Source organism: Artemia sp. Qi Xiang Cuo, chromosome 19 (genome assembly GCF_049724085.1).
Source record: "Artemia sp. Qi Xiang Cuo chromosome 19, ASM4972408v1, whole genome shotgun sequence".
Lineage (NCBI taxonomy): Eukaryota > Metazoa > Arthropoda > Branchiopoda > Anostraca > Artemiidae > Artemia > Artemia sp. Qi Xiang Cuo.
In genome coordinates this window covers 28,948,407-28,967,897 of record NC_142812.1, presented here as the reverse complement: position 1 = coordinate 28,967,897, position 19,491 = coordinate 28,948,407, and the positions used below count along the sequence as shown (strand labels likewise).

The window sequence follows — 19,491 nt, the reverse complement described above, 5'->3', positions numbered from 1 at the left end:
ACAAAATAAAAATTCAAAAACATTTAAATAACAATAAATAGATTAAAATAATAATAACAAATTATGAATTAATCAATAAACTGAAAATAATTTTGCCAATAAACGACAATTTGGCCTGCAATTTTTGGGAGACATGGGAGGGGGATTAATCAAGATTTTGCCTCGGGCACAAGAGAGACCAGAACCACCACTGCTTATTTGGCACTCAAAATATCTAGAAATTTTTATTTCCTATTCTTAAATGTATTACATGGTCTTCTCTTACTCACTAAAATAGCTGAGAATGTACTCTTAGTATCAAATTTTTTTTTATATATCTTGGATGCCTTAGAAAAATCAAACTGGCTCTCTAGTAACATAAACGAAAACTCAAAGCGCATTCTTCAGTTTTTCTCAATTTCTGCAACATTCATGCCATGTAACATAACGCACTTTGAGTTACCGCAGTCGAAGGGCTGCGAATCATTCTTGTCGAAAATGATTCTTCGACAAAAACGATTCTCAAACAGTTACTTTTCCACAGCAGAAGCACAAAGGTCACACTTTACTTCCCAGAATACCTAAGCAAATCAAACAAAACAATCAAGACTACTATTTTCACAGGTTAAAGCAAAGCATATGCTAAGGAATCTAGGTCAGGTAAGGTCATTCTCATGGGGGGCCAATTATTGAAATATTGTTATGGATGAGCTTAACTTTCTCAATGGATAAACATCTAGCCACCTTGGATCAGGTCAGAAGTTTGACCTCTCTTTGGAAAGGGCTTGAACTCACCACCCATAATGAGATCTAAGGGTAACCAGAAGAAGGGTCTAAAATAAATGAGATACAAATAGTGAGCTTCTTGGAATCAACACCCAAGATTCTTTCTGTAACATCCTTCAGGGATATTTAGAGAAGAAAAAATGTTTTGTTTTTATAAGCCTGTATTGACAGGCGTGCACAGACCGCCTGAGGGCTCAAAATTTTTAGTAGTGTCTAGTATCCCACAGTTTTCTATTTCTTTATGCGCATATGTGTGCTTTTTGTTTGTTTGTTTTTATTTTTCAGGGTTATCCCTATCACTCTTGAAACGCGAGTACATGGTCCCAATTTGTTTATGAAGAAAATTATCTGAGATAAACTAGAGGGAAAAGTAAAAAAGGCGGGGAGGGATGGGGAAGTTTAAATGAGACGTTACAGAATACCTGGAACAGTTATTTTTAGAAGCCCTGGAAGAGCTACTTGTGGTTCCAATTCTCCGTGAATGCTTGATAGAGCAACTGGACCGCTAAGGATGCCTCTTAAAAAATCGGTCACGCAAGTTGGAGGTGACCCTGGAGACGGAGACGTGGTTACTTTAGCTTCCAACTCAGCTCGAAGAATTGAGTGGGCAGGATCTTGGTTTGCTTCCACTGAAAACGTGAAAAACTAAATTTCAATATCATTATACAATTGTTTATCAAACAAGGAGATTGTTACGACAAGGCAATGGAAACGTTCATTTACAAAACAGACTCTTAACCGTCTTAATGGAATACGATATATATATATGCATATATATATATGCATATATATATATATATATATATATATATATATATATATATATATATATATATATATATATATATATATATATATATATATATATATATATATATATATATATATATCTAAAATAAAATTTGGAAAGAGAAGACCTTACCTTCCCCATACGTACACACAAGACGTCGAACCACGGAAAAATCCTAATTTCGGTCTCGTTGTTAATTTGCATTTAACCAGAGTGCTCGGGGAGGGTGGGGACTACAGCTCCTGAGGTATCAAAGCATATAAAAATGGCAAAAGCTTGTAATACTCGGAAAAACTATCAAGGCAAAAATTGTCTTTGAAAAAAAGGCAACGATTTATTCCAGGAGCGGTGATCCTTCAGCCAATCCTTGTCGAGAATTGCTTCTGCTTCTTCCACTTAAAACAACACTCAACACACACCCATAAAGAACAGTCTACTTTCTCAAACCCTTGGATAACTAACTCCAAACTGCTACTAATTACTTTAGCTAAACACAGTTACAAAAGTAATAAAAAAACCTGCCACAAAAATATTGGTGCAGTTTTCCCAAATAGTACATTATATTTTTGTTTTGCAAATATTCTCAAATTCGAATTTAATGCAAGAATGGACAGGCATTGTTCCGTTTCAAGACTTTTTATTTAGCGAGTAATAACAAAAATTATTTGTTTATGCCCTAAAATACGCAAAAAATCATGATTTAGGCTTTATCAGAAATGTGCAAATTCAAGAAGGGGCTAAAAGAGAGAAGAGAAAAGGATTCTGGTTGGATACATTGGCACCTTTGAGCATGGATAGGTAAGCCAAGAATCCTTAGTGTGTTTATTTTCCTACCTGGCAGTCATTTAATTTCTCGGCCGAAGTTCGAGTCAACGCATACCGAACTAACCGCCGAAGTGAGATAACTAAATTTAGATCCTTTATGAATAAAAATAACACTTAAAAATGTGTGTTCTTAAAATTAAACATAGAATAATACAATGGGAGCAAAATCAATTATGTCCGCAGTTAGGAGTTACTGTGATAGATAGAAGATGATCAGGCATGTGTACATAAATCCACTTTGCTGCTGCAATGAATCGGAAGAGTGGGTAGTCCAAAGTCGTCGAAATATCAAGAAAAGGGGGGAAATGTGTGAAAACTATAGGGCTTTTTCGGAAAATCTAAAAAAAATTACTAAAATAATGGTTGAATATTTGACCAGAACAAATGAATCTGAGACGGGATGGACACTGAGGCCCCCTCGTGCATGGATTGGAAAGACTATGGAATATATTAACTGCCTAAAAGGAATAAATGAATTGGGAAAAATGAAGTAATCTGTTGAGTATCATCTGTCGATCCGCAGGACCGGTAACCACGTATATGGCGTTAAGACTTGATACCATCCATATTCAAAAAAGGGCCTTGAGACCCGTGGCCTCTTGGAAAAAATGCAGGTATTTGGCCAGATTGCAGAAGACCAAGAATCTCCTAATGGCATTCTCAATCCCATAAATATGGCCGTAAGACATCTCACGTTTTTTGTGCAACATTAAGTTATTTCTTATACTGAATTTTCCTATTCTTTTACAGCAAAAAATTATTAGGGGGCATCTTGGCAATTATTATAAGATCAGCTAGAGGCTAAAGTGACTAATTTATTTACATGGTTTTTGTTATTCTAGAGTTAAAAAAAAACTTGATCAGATCAGAGGCACAAATCGGAAGGGGATGCTAATTTCGACAAAAAAAACGTAAATTTTGAAAAAGACTTTGTAGTGTTTCTAAAATAAATAACAAAATCCTTGTTCCTTGTCCCTATTTTTTCGTCCATTGGTGTCCCTGCATTTGATAGATTCAAAACTGAGACGTTTCGCGGCATTTAAGAGTGATACCCTAAGAGTGACAAAAAGAGGTGTAGCTTTCCATACTCCAATTAGCTTAACTACATACTCGTACCGACCAATAGATTTTCTATGCTTGAACACATGATTAAACAAAAAAAAAGTCAGAGCCTTAGTTTCTGATCAAAAGACTGGTGCAATATCTGGTATTTTTATCAGAGGGGTTTGGGGCGGGATAGAAAAATTTGAACAGCAGAAACCAGGCGAGTAATGAGAAAACTATAAAAAAATAAAGGAAAATTGCAAAAACCTTGTTCTTTCGGGAAAGTTCCAGAGCTCGTCGAGTACATCCCAATGCATTATGGTAAAAAAGAGCAATACATAATTTTCTCCCATTTTTTATAGTGCCGTTTTGGGAATAACTCATAATGAACGGCTCAAATGTGTCTCTAGTTCCCATCTTGTCATTCAGTCTAACAAAGGCAATTTTTACGTTGTTTCAACTTAAATTGCTATAAAACAATCGAAAATAATGAACGGGTTATTCAACTTGTGTCCTTAACTTTGCGAATCAGGGTCACGTGAAAAAAAAGCTTCAAAAATAAAGTGAAAGTGAAAAATACAAATGAAAAATGTTTTCAACCACAGAGCACCTTACAAAGTCAAGGCTTTGGATTTACACCACTTTGTTTTATTGAGCTTATTTTCTTTTCCTACAACGGACCTCCCCATCAAGGGAAATCCTTGTTCAAGAAATTAGTTAGTAAAGAAATGTACATGTTTATGTGGAATAGACGCTATGTTCAATTTAAAACTTAGAATAGCTTATGAATCAATCAGCAAATAAACGAAATCATCAGTTTCTTTATATTCCTATCCTGACTTAAGTGGTCGCAGTTTCTGTCAGTTTTGAGAATACGTACTCAAGTTAGCTCTTGTCGGCCAGTTCAAAGAGTATGGAAGTCTGTGAGAGTGAAAAACTGCCGATAGGGGAATCCCGCAAACAGTAATCCGATTTAGTATTTGGCGATTATGTTCCTTATTTAGCCTATCCCAAACTGCTGTATATTTTTGTCACAATTCTATCATTAAATTTGTAACTTAAAATCACTGATAAATCGTGCAAAGTGGCGGTTAGGCGGAAGGGAAAGCCCCCCAGGTATACGGAATAATTTCTGTTCGTTTTAAGTTTTAAATGTTGCTTCTTACATTCAGTTGAAAAGAACTTGTTTTTTATTTAATTCAGCAATAACGCGCCGAAATGAAAAAAGCAAAATCTTTGTATTTGTATTCTACCTTTTTAATTGTCTATGTCAATAAATCTCAGGTCTGAAAGCAGCTGTTTGACACTATACGACAGGACCTCAACCCATCTTACCAAGAGAGAATGTCTCATTACACAGTCAGCGGGTTTTCGATCTTCACAAAGAGTAGGCCTATATATATATATATATATATATATATACATACATACATATATATATATATATATATATATATATATATATATATATATATATCCACGGAGGGGGCGAAGTTTGAAAAGGGTAAAGTGTTAATTTTTTCCGAATAATGCACATGTTTTTCGGTGTTCCAATGGTAGGGTCTAGACATCTTCCCCCAAGTGCCTACCATGCATTTTTTTAACTTTTTCTTTCTATATAGAAAATAATATGTTTTTTATACGCTTTCTTTTACTTCTTTTTCTGGTCTTTTATAAAAATAAAAAATGGCTAATAAAAAAAGTAAAGCTTCATTATCCTAACTTGTCTATCTATTTTGGAGTATAAGTAAATTGAATGATATTGAGCCTGAATCAAATTAGTTATTTGATTATTTCAGCTTAATGCTCATAGTTAGAACGATGATCTAAAATTCTAGAGGCAATCCCAACATAAGGACTGTGAATCGTTATTATAGACCAAACAGAGGAGATACAAGGTAACCTATCGGTACATAGAACTCTCCTTGAAAATGGGCAGGCAAGAATATATGTTCGACCAGTCCAAGCAAATATGCATGTTCAGAATATACTTCATTTCTCGACCGTTAGGCTACTTCCTCGAATCTCTCTTGGATATTTCTGGACAATATTTCTATTCTAAAAAAAACAGATTTTCTTATCTAGACCACCTTAAAAACTGAAAAATTATTTCCGCTTCTCTCGAAGAGAAATGCGTCAGCAAAACATGTACCTGAGAGGACAAGAAAGGTTATCCCTGAATATTACCATTCTTAGATATTTCCCCATTCACAAGCCTACTTCCTTAATTCAAGGAACCGATTCCTGACGTAAGGGCAAGATTAGTCCCGCCTTGAAATATTGATTAAGGGATAGAATTGCGTCAGCAGCCGGAAATAAGAGTTTATTTCAGGTTACTGATTTTGGAGATGTATCCCTAAGGGATAGGTAAAGACATCCCACTCCTGCGCAAAACAAAGAAATCGATTTTCCGCCCCCACATTAAAATTACAGCTTCCGGGACTAGGTCTGCCGGGATATATATATAGAAAGATCAATGGAGGATATAAAATTTCATGAGGGTCTTAAAAGTTAGAGCAATAATTTGGATTTCCGAAGAGTATTTTCCATAAACTATTCTGAGAAAAGGGGAATGGGTTCAACTTAAATGGGATGAACAAATGAGGGAACTAGGATTCGAGCTGCTAAAGATCTGTTTTTGTTTTTTTGTTTTTTTTAGCTTCTAAAGCAGGCACGTACGCAGGAATTTGTTTCGGGGGGGGGGCAACCCTTCAAACCCATTATTCTGTGAGAAAAATCAGAAAATTATGGGAAAATGAAAAAAATCATGAGATTTTGGGGGGCCCGGGCCTGGAGGCCCCCCCCTGCGTACGTTCCTGTTCTAAAGTTAAACATCACTTATCTTACAAACACGGATAGGTCTTCAGTGATCCTTGTACTCTTACTACAAATAAAATTTATGAAGACGCTGCTGATGAATTAGATACTATGGCAAACTCTCCTCCACCTATTGAATCAATTAATTAACCAATGGCCCCATCATATTTTTAGCTTCTAGTTTAACTGTCGTATGTAGCAATATCCACGGCAAGAACAAGGAGGCTTAGCTTTTCGTCTCTCCAGATTCTTTCAAAGATATACCCCTTCCTCTCTCAAGAAAATATATGATAGATGTTTTTCCGTATTATGGTTTAAACTAGAGTTTTAAATGACTTTAGAGATATTCTTACAAACTCAGGCTTGAATCTGAACAGCTCCACGGCTCAAGTTTTTTTTTAATAATAAAAAATCAGATGCTTACTAAGATATTACGGTTTTAGCAAATGCAATGCAAACGTTTTTATACTACTTATTAGTATATTATACAGTAGCAGTAGGAAAATCTGTCTTCCACGCAACGATGCCAAATAGAGCGTAATTTACTTAGTATTTGTGCATGTGTATTTTTTGTAATGTTTTATAAGACAGACTGTTATTATTATTATTGTCTTTTACTATGCCTTGCCCATCCTCTAAACTAAACTGCAAACTATAGGACACTTATTTTCTAAATAACCCCTAATAACAAATTGTTGCCGGCTCAAAGCTATTTTCCTTCAACTTAATTTAAATAATGCTGAATCTAATTGATCCCGGACATACGGATTGTAATGCTTCGACTTTGGATTCTTTGGCCTGTTGTTTGGGCAAATGTGACAATCTTGAAAGCGATTCGTATGCAATTTTAGACTACTCAACATTTTCATGGTATTTAATTTTAAAGAGAATATGCTTTTTATTGAATTTCCTTTGCATAAGATTTGTTACATACCTACAAACCCCTCTTTAAGAAAAGCGATAAGGGTGAGTGTAGTAATTAGAGGCATTAGCTTGGTTTCTGTTGGAAGCAAATTACTCAGTATGATGATGCTTTTAGAGGTGCTGTAGATAAATTTAAGAGAAGAGCAATGTGGTTTTGGGAATGAAAAGAACCAAATTTTTGTTCTTAGATTAATAATTGAGAAGTGCCTGAGTCATCATACCCTTTAGTCATCACTTTTATAGATTATGAACAAGCGTTTTATTCAGCTGAGTGAAGTGCTTTAGAGAAGGTCATATCCTTGTATGGTATACCAGATAAATGCATTAATGTAGAAAAAAACATTCCTGCGGTTAAGTTAGGAAATGAGGTTAGTAACTGGTTTCGTATTAAATCAGGAATTAAGCAGAGTTGAGGTATATCCCCAATTATATACATCAATTTGATTGACTTTGTCCTAAGGAACACGGCAAAGGCTAAGGGAGAGAATGGAATCAAATGAGAAAGTAAAGTATTCTAGACTTGGATTATGCTGATGATTTGAGTGTCCTAGATGAAAATGTTAGCAAAATGAATGATTTTTTGGAGGTTTTCAGAGTTCAGGTTGCGAGAAGAGGTTCAAAAATTAATGTTAAGAAGACTAAGTCGATTAGATTGGGAATAAGTGATGTGAAGAAGTGATGTTTAAAGATTGGGGATGCAATGAAGATATCAAAAGCAGAATGGCGAAGGCCCAGGGTGTTTGGATGGAAAAGAGTTTGGTTGGATAGGAAGATAAGTCTGCAAGCCTACATTAGCATATTGGAAGTTAGTGATGACAATGGTCAAGTATGGCTCTGAAAAGTGGGCTCCCCGAAATACGGGGGAGGATTTGTCTACAGATTCTTTTGGGTACCCGTCTGACTGACGGCATTTCAAACATTAAGCTGTACAAAAATTTGTCTCTATCCCACTTCTAGGGTTACAATGGTAGAAAGGTTGAGACGGCTAGGCCAATATTCAACGAATGAAGGATGATAGATTGCTAAGGATCGTCCTTTTCGGCCAACCATCTGGGAGGAGTCCAGGTGGGAGGTCATATGAAAGAATTTAAGGGAAATTGGAACTTCTTGGGAGGCTGAAAAGAGGGAGGCTTTGAATAGGTTGGGATGGAGGAGGATTTTGTGTAGCTGTGTTGTCCTCAGATGGTTTGGTGTTGCAGCAAGTGGTTAGTAGCAGTAGTAGTAGTACTCTAGGACGCAAACGGGAGGGAGGACTGTTGGCCAGTGTTCCACAAAAGCTCAAGATCTATGCGATATTTCGTAAAATGTCCATCCTTTCCCTCACTCTGAATTCCTGTGTAAGTACCCACCTATGCGCAACATCCTTATTTGTCGTTTCAGGCGTAGCTGACCGACTGACGTACAAATGGGTAACTATTCCAATTGCAACCTTACAGGCCAAAGTTGGTCCAGCCCCACCGGTACATGCCTAGATTGGTCATCGAGTTTGATGACATTTGGGCAACTGTGTGAAAAAAGGGCATTCAAAAATAAACTGTGGAATAAAGATTCACCTCTGGACACATCATTGAATTTCAATTCCGTTTCAATGATTGAAAGGGATATTGGTAGCCTACTTACGTATTAACGACACCGCAGCAGAAGTTGCGCTAATGAGATAGCTAAGAAAGACATACTTTAAATGTTACAGCGACTGAAAACCAAAAAATTAAGGTAAAATACTTTTTGTCGAAATTCAGATAGGTTTAGATATATCAGTAAATTTTCTTTTCAAACGCATATTGAGATAGCTAAGAAATAGACATACCTTTAGAATAAGAATTTCATCCTGAGCCAAAATTTAAAATGTCCATCAGAAATAAACTTTACACCCCCCACCACCCTAACAAACAGACCTATACATCATGAAATGTATATGTTACCCTGAATGTCCGCAAATTGGTGAATGTCGACATTCACCGGTGAATGTCCGAAATACTTTTTTTTTCTCGTTGGATTTAGTAATAGTTGCCAGTCAACTTTTTCAATTTTATGCAAGGTTTGATGATGACAGATTAGGTTAGCTTAGGTTTTTAACCCATTTCTGATATTTAGAACCAAATTCAATCCAGTCTAACCTAATGTAACCTAAACTAACATAATCTAATCTAAACTTACTTTAACTTTTACCATCATAGCTTACATAAGACTGAAAAAGCTGACTCGCAAAGCTAATTGAATCCAAGCAGAGAAAAAGGAATTTCGAACATTCACCGGTGAACGTCGACATTAAGCAGATTTCGGACATTCACGGTAACAAATATATGAATGAATTTTCCATTGATTATATATTTACATTTTCCATTCATTGATATATACAACTCAGGGTATATATTTGCATATTGGGAGGGGTTCTTTAGTTAATTTCCGGCGCAATGAATTTTATATTTGGATTCGGTATGAAATCTTTACTTTAAAGATATATCTATTTCTTAGCTATCTCAATATTAGCGCAACTTCTGCGGCGCTGGCGTTAATACGTAAGTACCTGAATATTTTTATAATTGTCTCTATATCCTCAGGAATGTTACTCCTATAGGACTTACAGACAGGGTTGCCGCCACGGTCAGCTCCCTATAGTGCTACAACTGCCCAAATAGTACTTTCCTGTTATTTTAGCACTATATTAGCAACCCTGAACACGTGCTATAGTGTTACACATAATAAAATAGTGCTAAAATTGCACTTTTGTGCTACAGGTGGCAACCCTGCTTACAATAAAGCATGACCAAAAGGTCACCAAGGTGGGTCCTCAGTTGCCCTGGCTGAATTCATGTCACCCCATGGATCGGAAGTGACAGTCAGGCAGGTACTAATATTAACTTAAAGGGATTTTTGACCATGAATAAGAAACCCTTCTTTGTTACTGAAAACATAATTTTTTTCAATTACATAATGTTATCTATTTGACTTACAACATTATCTTTAGAGTATGTTTTATTATTAAACGGAAAACAAATGTTAATGTCACCCAATACTAAGGCAAAAAAAACTCATTAAAATTCCTAGATAAGTTGACACGGGAGAACAACTAAGAGAAATCATAATGAGAGGTCAAGATAGGCAATAAGCTCCAAGATTACATTCGGAAATTTTTTTTAATCTATAGGTTTTTATCTCTATTCGAGTCGGACAAAAAAGAGCATTCTCATTGGATAAAGCAAGTAACTTAAGTAAACCATTAAGACTAAACAAAGTAGAAAGAAAACTGTAAGTTTTTAAATTTAGGGAGGGAACAAGTTTCTTCCAACTGTGTACATAATTGGAGGTGATAATACAACATTTCGGATGTTGTAATTCAAAGGGCCAATTGGTTCAATCGACTTCCCTGTACCTTATCCAGTGTTTGAAAACATTTGCGTTTTTTTTCTCAAATTAGAATTATTTTGCATTGTACATACTGTAAGGCTATAACTGTCCCCATTAAAGGGGAGGGCTGAGATACCATTGTCACAAAAGCAAGCATTATATTTGTTAACAGGTTTGAATGGAAGTCAACTGGTACTACTCTTTTGTTATCATAGCCTAGTGCTTAGTCCAGAATGAGAATAAATTTTCAAAGGCTTATAGCGCTAAAAAAAATACTTATCAGCAGCAAATGTGAATAGAAATTTTTAACCTCTGCTTTTGACTTCATGTCGATTGGCACATATTTCAGTTCCGGCTTATTTAAACACTTACGGGAAATGACATTAGCGCAGCGAAGTGGGGTATTCAATAATAGGATTTTTGGTAAATGTTTCGTTATTCATATTATTGACCTATGAATAAAGTAAACATACCACTCGATGCCTTTTTTTATGCTCTTTCCAAATATAATAAGCATTTTTGCCGGAAATGAATTTTACCCCCACCCCTATATATACCAATTTAGGGTATATATTTGCACATAAGGAAGTTTAAACTTACCTCTCATTTGCATCAAAAATAAACTTTACCCCCACCCCCCGAGTGTGCAAATATATACCCTGAATTGGTATGTAGGCCTATATAGGGGTGGGGGTAAAATTCATTTCCGACAAAAATGATTATTATACTTGGAAAGAGCATAAAAAGGCATCGAGTGGTATGTTTACTTTATTTGTAAGTCAATAATATGAATAACGAAAAATTTACCGGATTTTTTTCCGTCTTATTACCGTTACCGAAAAAAAATTGAAATGACGTTTCAGCACGTAAGCCTCGTAAACATTTTTCTACAAGTAATGGTTGGTTTTCACCAGATACGTAATTACCGTCGCAGTGCCATTTGCATCGTATCCAGCTAAAATACCGCGATATTTACACAATGTTATAGGACGTAGCATATTGCTACGTCCGGCTCCTTTAAAAGGAGCCGGAAAAACACCTCATTTTTTTCAGCGTGGCGAATTTCAAAACAGTTTTACTAATGATGACGGTCACTGCATATGTGACCGAAATATCTGGTATTTTTGTGAAGTTTATCACTGTTTGTGAAACACTGTCTATTAAAAGGATTTTATCCCTATTTAAACTTTTATTTATCGTCATGGAATGGCAGTGTGGTCTCCGAATTTATCTAGGCTACCTCATTCGCCCTATAGAGGGCACTGACTTTTAATCTTCGGGTTATAAAAGTGAAACCTTGCAATAGGTCTTCTACTAAAATGAAGTACAAGAGAGGTATTTTGAGCTTCACAACTTTACTCGATTCCAATTTATGAGGTTTCAAAGATCTGCAAATAGCCTACATTTCCTAAACTCGGAAAAAAAACTATTGATATGGCTTAAAATTCTACTCAGATAACAGGAATTGCATTTTCAAAACTAATGCCAGAGAAAAAGAAACTGAAAATTAAGGTATAATGTTGTTTTGTCAAAATTCGAATAGGTATAGACCTGTCAAGTAGGATAATTTCTAAGGCTTAGAAATCAGAAGGTTGCCAAAGAAGCTTGGCAATACCTTCCCAGAGTACATTTTTAGCCCTGGGTTCATTACTGAAAGTTTCATTTTCCTAACCTAAACTCTTTCCAAGATAGCCAAAAGCAGCTTGTCTAGAATTTTACCCAAATTCCCCGTAGACTATGTGCAATTAAATTTTGCTAAGTTAACGGTAATTTCGCAGCTCAGTGCAAAAATTTCATTATGATTGTGAATTTTGGTTTTGGCCAACTAAATAAGCTTTCTTACAACGGTGTTTCGTGATAGTTTTCTTCAGAAGAGCAGTTGTTCTCCAGTGTTACCAAGCCCCTAGGTCTACCACAAATTCTTTTTTTTTACCAAACAACCAACTGATAAACTCAAAATAACTTACGGTAGCGCGTAATCAGCCTCTTCTTGTGATTAAAAAAAATGTTTCTACTTAAATTTATATCAAGTTCGTCCGAATCACTACCGGAACATTTAGAATCAGCTTTAACATCCGGATTATACTGACACCCAAAACCAAAGTGAGGATGAAAAGTTGCAAAAACACCTGTATATTTATACGAGTCCTCAGAATGGGACGCTTTATCACTATTCGAACTAAATTTGGAACTACAACTGAGGTCCAAAGGGACCTCTACTTCAGGCCTCACTAATGATTCAGTTCTCATTTCAACCAACCTTTTACAACGAAGTCTCGTTCAAGACTAAAATTTTAGCTTGGTTCTTGTGCAGAATGCGACGCCTTAGGGAGCAATCATCCAATCCACGCAAGCACTCCTCAAGGTTTCCGTCTTTTTTTCTCTCTCTCTTCCTTAAAAATGTCCGCATGAAGGGACAAGATATTCATAATTACTCTTCAACCCTTTATAACTGGGTCGAATCCTTAAAGCAAAATTTAATAATTCAATAAGTGATTTTAACCACTTCGTTTCTATAATAGAAGCTATTTCAAAATGCAGACCAATGAGCGTTTCGTTATGTCTTTACTCGCTACTAGTCTCAGCGCAGATGGGGGGGGGGCATCGGGCCCGAACATCTTCCTCATAGTATCAAAGTTTTATGTATATGATTTGTCGGTACTTTTCAATTAGCTAGTACCCACGCGAGAAGTCAAGCTTGGTTAATGCTAATGAAATAAAACAAAATATGATGAAAATTTTAATATTTAGAAACAAATTTGGGCTATATATTTGCACATTAGGTATGTAGGGGGTAAAGCATAACATATATTAAATACGCAACCTAACCTAGGTACCTTTTTTCATCCTAAACCCCAAAAAACAATAGTTTAAATTTTGTAAACGCAATGACAAACCACGGTTTGCGATCCAATTCTATTGACAGATACCCGTTTAACCAGTTTCCTTTATCACCTTTCCTATACAATATACCCCTTGAGCACCAGCTAGTTGAAAAGTACCAATTTGTCAACGTATGAATTTTCCAATGCGAGGTCGAATTGTGCTTGGAGCAATTTAAGGATCAGAATTCTGTTGGTCCTCCTCGGAAATCAAAATCATTATTAATATATCAGTCAATGCTCCTGTCCTAATCATTGTATTTTAGCCGGTTGTCTTTTTATGGAAAAGCACATTCGAAACAAACAGCAGCTAGATTTAAAACATAATTTTTTACATTAAAGTGTAGACTCGAGTTAAAACTAGCAAAACTATTGAAATTTTAGGGGGGAACTGACTATTTCCCTTCAAATTTCGTTTTTCGTAATTATTTAAGTTACTATTAAAGCTCTTTCAAAATTGCCATAAAGAGGTTTTCGTCATTAGTTTTAGTTCAACATTGGTAATACTTACAATTCCTAAAACATTTGTAAATGACCTTTCTTTTGCACTTGGAAATTTATTTGAAGATGCTTATTTTTAATTTTCAGTTACTATGGGCCGTGGTTCGATCTTTACGGTTGCAGCTCTTCCAGCAGCCTTTATCATGAAAAAGACTACACAGTCTTCCGCCGGTTGGAGTCTCTAACGCAAGGTACGGATATTGGGGTGCTTAGACTAAGCACAACAATATCCGTATCATGCGTCAATTCTTTAATTCTAGGGGAGGCATAGGACACAGCTGTCGAAGGTTACAGAAGAGGCTTAGTCAAAATTATGTTTCTAAGGGTCTTAATCACACCTACGCGCAGGAGAAGTATGAATTTCTCCTAAAGCTTTCCCGAAGGACCACCCCGCCCAGGAAGCTTGGACCTTAAGATAAGCTCCTTGTTGTTTTCAGTTCAGCCTTACTTTGGTAGAAAAATCCTCTGGTATACCCCATCTTCCAAGGCCATATCCAGGAGGGGTTACTGGGTTTGAGCCTACCCCCCCCCCCCACCAAAATTTTCGTCCGAGTCGTAAAAAAGTAACAAAATGCATATAGCCTACACAAGTTTTTTTTATGTGACTCTTAAATTTAATTTTGTAAAACATACCCCAAAAAAAACACAACGCCCTGAACCCTCGATACACCCTTGGCATCTCGTAATTTTGGGATAAAATTGAACGAGGGCGCAGTGTCTAGGGATTTCATGTTTGAAACCCTCTACCAACAGAATGTGATAAACTAGATGAAAATGATATACATGTTCATAAGCTTTTCTCTAAACCATATTGGTTCTGATACTAACAGCTGGGTCAGAGCTGAACATCCAAAGAATCAATAAAACGATACAATCTAGAAACATATTTTAATCTCAACTTTGTAAACAAGGATTGTACAATAGAATAGCTTTCGTTATCAAGTCAATGTAGTTATTTTTTTGTTTGTTTTTTTAATATGTAATTTTCTAAGTCAAGACACATAGAGGTTGATCATTATACTCATCCCCCTTATATTGTAAAAAAGAAAAGTCTACCATGGTTTATTTTAAGCCATAAGATCTCTCAAACGGTCAATAGCATGCAAAGTTATCTGAAGTTTTTTGTTCAAAGGGATAGAATCAAAGCAGTAAAAAAGTGCATAGCTTTGACGGAAAAGGCGAAAAATTCCCAAGAGCATCTTTAATCAGCCATATTATTTTTAGGTCGAATCAGGCATATCCGCACGAATTCATGGGCGGAGATGTGTCTGTTTAGGGTGCGAGCTAGATTTGAGGAAATCCCAAAACTGTACAATTACATGTAAAAAAATAGGAGGTTATTGACAAAATGTGAAAAAACAACATAGATTTGCTTATGCGCCTAATTGTGATATTAGGAAAGGAAATTAATAGACTTTAAAATTTACTTTCAAGAATTCTTGAAAAAGCTACTTTCCAGAAAAAAAAATTAGATGAGATGAGGTGCTATATTTACAAATAAAATCCTATTTCGACTGAAGTTGCTAATTGACAATTGATCTTTTTTCCTGTTTCCTTATCTCAGATACCAAAACAAGGAAGAATTGAACTAGGAAACAAAAGAATATCTTCCTTGTTTATAATTTCAAGACATGGTTCTTCTTCGAATTTTTCCAGAACAAAATTCAGTAGCAGCATTAGATGTTAGTTACGGTGCCTATATCATTACAAGTCTTAAAGAAATAATAGAAGCAGGATCTGGGCATGTGTGCAAAGGGGGAGAGGTATCTCTGGTCATTTACCCGCACCAAATTTTAATATCTTGTAATATTTCTAATTTTTCATCTTTTTATCATTTTTAATTGAACAATTCCTACTTTTTCTTTCTTTCAGTCCCACCAATTGTCAGTCCCCCTGAAACAGATTTCTACTTAGTTAAACATATTTCTACTTAAGGAGAAGGGGGAGAGGTCATCCGACTATGAGAAAAATATTTTTTATGTCTTATCAGTCACTAAACTGATCATTATTATGTTATTCTCCCATCTCAGAAAAAGGGATCAATCTTAAATACCTATCCCTTTGGCCTTGGATGGAGATCATTTGCAAAAGAATTCCCAAACAAGAAAACGGACAAATTGTACCTCTCCTCTACATGTAGGCCATATAAGCATATATGCGCCATGCACTCCTAAAATAATGGAACAAACATTGTGAATTTTCTAACGTATACTTTAGTTGACACCATGAGGAACTTGGACTGCTCACATGGGCAGCTCCCCCTCCCTAAATAAATTTTTTTTAATTATATAATAAATATTTCCAAGGTTCTACTTGGAAATATTTTGCTAAATTTAAGGTGCTTTTGCTTGTAAATTTACAACGACTTACATTTATTGATGACGACTTTGCATGGACTTGGACATTTCTATTTGGTTGACGGTTTGGGTATACTGTTTGTTCCTAGGTAGTTGGATAGATGGGTAAGGTAAAAGCCTCGTTCAAGTGCACATTTGTCTCAATTGCTGGATTAGGACGACAGTTTTTTTTGTTTTTTTTTTTGCCAAGTAATTACCTCTTAAACATAATATATATATATATATATATATATATATATATATATATATATATATATATATATATATATATATATATATATATATACATATATATATATATATATTGTCTGGCAAAAAAGATGGCCCTTGCTTCGCTCAGCCTGCAGCAAAGCTTCCACCCTTTTCTTATTTCATATTAAATTCATGATATGGGAAACTATTTCCCATATTTCCCTTTAGCCCTTTTCTTATTTTCTATTGACCGAATGAAAACGTTTCCATTTTCTAGTTAAACAGACTCCCCCAAATAAAGTATTCCGCGAGACTGACACACGGCCAGAGGCAGTGCGTAAACCCTTTATAAATTTTAGGTGGAATCAGTACAGCAATGCATCCCTTCTTTTACATGAAAGATTCTGCGGCTAGTTATAAAATCTCAAAATTGTTTGTGCAAACTGACATAATTATGCATCAAAGGCCAAACTAAATAGCAGAACCTGTGAAAAAATTGATAAATTGCACAAATAGACGTATTTGCAATTTTTTTCATTGCCAAAAAAGCAGCAGAGCCAAAAGCAAATTGCGAAAGAGAAAGCTAATGTCATGATTTTTCAAGTGCAGCAAAGGCCTTAAACCTGATCCTGATCAAAACAAGAACCCGTTTCAAACCTTGACTACCCTTCAAGCTTGCCAACAAATCAGTCTAAATCGCGAAAGGGTTAAGCTACTCAACCGGGAACGGAAAAGTTAAATCATCAGTGATCAGAAGTATTAAAATTGACATAATTGTATCACTCAATTATATTTGTGACATAAAAACAACTAAAGAACGAACGTTTTTACCTTGAACGTTGGCAGGTTCAAGTGCTAGGGATAGGGGTACCGTTTGTGGGGGGGACTAGGGTCTAGGAAAAAATTACGAATCTAGGGTTTAGGAAATAATGGTCAACAGGGGAACATATTTTTCAGTGGGGGAAATAGGGCTTATCATGATCTCCACAGTCCGAACCTATCTGGTTGAGGAGCCGACAGTTAAGATCTGAGACTTTGTCTCAACATTTGCCAGTTGCATAAAAATATATACTCGTATATAGAGGAGGGGATTCGAAAAATTTTCTGAAACTACCAAGGTGGTAACAACGCACCCTTCTCTGAGAAGTTCAGGAAAATAGATGACAACTTCCACATGATTAAGCAGAATGGCTATGTAAACTCTGCTCTTCAGATGTTTAGTAAGGTCCATTTTGTTTAACAATTTCCGGCTCTTACAGAACTACAAGCACAATTCCAGTCTGGATGAGTACGTCATTAGTGGTGGGGGTAGGGATACAGACAAATATAACTAAGGGAAAGTCTTAAAAAACAAAATAAAAAAATGGGACACCTACTTTTAACTTCCCATATTCAGTGAAGAACGGTTACCCATTCATGACAGACGATAGCTTTGGAAGTTCATCGTTCAAGAGGTTGCGCCAATTCACAAAAATGGAAGGGATGAAACAATGATTTTTTTTTTGTTTTCATGACGATACAAAAAGGGACATTTTTTTCTAACGCAAGTACCATTTTTTTCAAATCCAGGGGGGTTCTCCCATACACCCCTTTTGTGACCCTCTGCTCAAGGTTATTTAAACCATTGTTTAAAAAGAGTAAGATCAAATAGTTCGTGGTAACTAACTGTAAGTAAGGAGCGACTCGGCTCAATAGTAACCGAAACTCTAAAAGAAGGAATTTTCATACTAATAGATACATCAAAAGAATCAAATTTTTATGCTGATTTCAAGTATATAAGTTTCATCAAGTTAATTTTACCCATCAAAAATTACGCGCCTGAGAAAACTTGCCTTATTTTCAAAAAATAGGGGGGACACCCTCTAAAAGTCACAGAATCTTAATGAAAATCACACCATCAGATTCAGCATATCAGAGAACCCTACTATAGAAGTTTCAAGCTCCTATCTTCAAAAATGTGGAATTTTGTATTTTTTGCCAGAAGAAAGGTCACGGGTGCGTGTTTATTTTTATCTTATTTAATAACTATGTCTTTGAGAATAACTTAATCCCCCAGTCCTCGGGGGAAGGGCTGGAAGTTATGAAGGGCTCCAATGTTTACATATAGTATTGGTTATTGGGAAGTAGGCAGACGTTTGCAGGGGAATTTTTTCTGGTCGTGGGGGGGGGGGGGAGCGGGGTATACGTTGGAGGATCTTTCCATGGAGGAAGTTTTCAAGGGGGAAGGGATATTGGTATGTAGGGGGCGCCAGATTTCCCAGCATTATTTAAAAAGCAATCAGAAATAAAAAAAAGTTTTTAATTGAAAAATTTTTTGGTACTTGTGCACAGTATAGTACACATCGCTATAGACTGTATCAATGAAACCAGACACGAAACCCGTCAAACGGCTATTTGCAAGAGAGAAATGGAATGCAAAGCGTGGTTTCCATTGCGTTTACAATATTTAAACGATTGTTTTTTGGGGTTTAGGGGGGGAGGTACCTAGGTTAGGTTATGTATTCACTATATGCTATGCTTTACCCCCCCCCCCTAATGTGCAAATATATAGCCCAAAATTGTTTCTAAACTATTATATATTCATCCTATTTTATTATATTTCATTAACATTAGCCAAACTTGACTTCTTTCGTGGGTACCGTAAAATGCACAAGTACCAACTTTTCAACATCAAAACTTAAAACGAACAGAAACTATTACGTTCGCCCCATAGGCAATACCTTGTTCTTTACACTAACGTTTTTTTTAGTATTTTCATAAGAGCTATTTCGCCCTTCGTTTCGGGGGTGTTTTCCCCCTATTTCTCAAATTATACAAGCTTTCTTATCTTGACAAGTTTTCCGGAAAAAAACGAGGTCCTTTTGTCATATAAGTTTGTACAATCTCCGCTTTTTCGAGTTTCAGTCACTATTGGCACCAATCACTCTTTACTTATTGTTCATTACCACAAACTGTTCGATGAACACCTTTTGAAAATGTTATCTGCTCAAGGTTGGTAAAAAGCATAAGATTCATAACGAGTTCTTTTCTATCCAAGTAAAAGCAA

At 35.8% G+C, this 19,491-nt stretch overlaps 1 protein-coding gene across 3 annotated transcripts in view; it reads right to left on the bottom strand.

Annotated features, from left to right (window-relative positions):
- Window positions 1-19,491, bottom strand: part of LOC148940695 (uncharacterized) — a 193,633-nt gene that overhangs the window by 35,956 nt on the left and 138,186 nt on the right. For 2 of the 3 annotated variants that reach the window (XM_089105501.1, XM_089105502.1), the window contains one exon: window positions 1,188-1,394. The exons of the other annotated variant lie outside the window; for it this stretch is intronic. In XM_089105501.1, coding sequence (XP_088961627.1) covers window positions 1,188-1,394 — 207 coding nt within the window. The remainder of the gene's footprint in view (window positions 1-1,187; window positions 1,395-19,491) is intronic. 3 annotated transcript variants of the gene reach the window in all.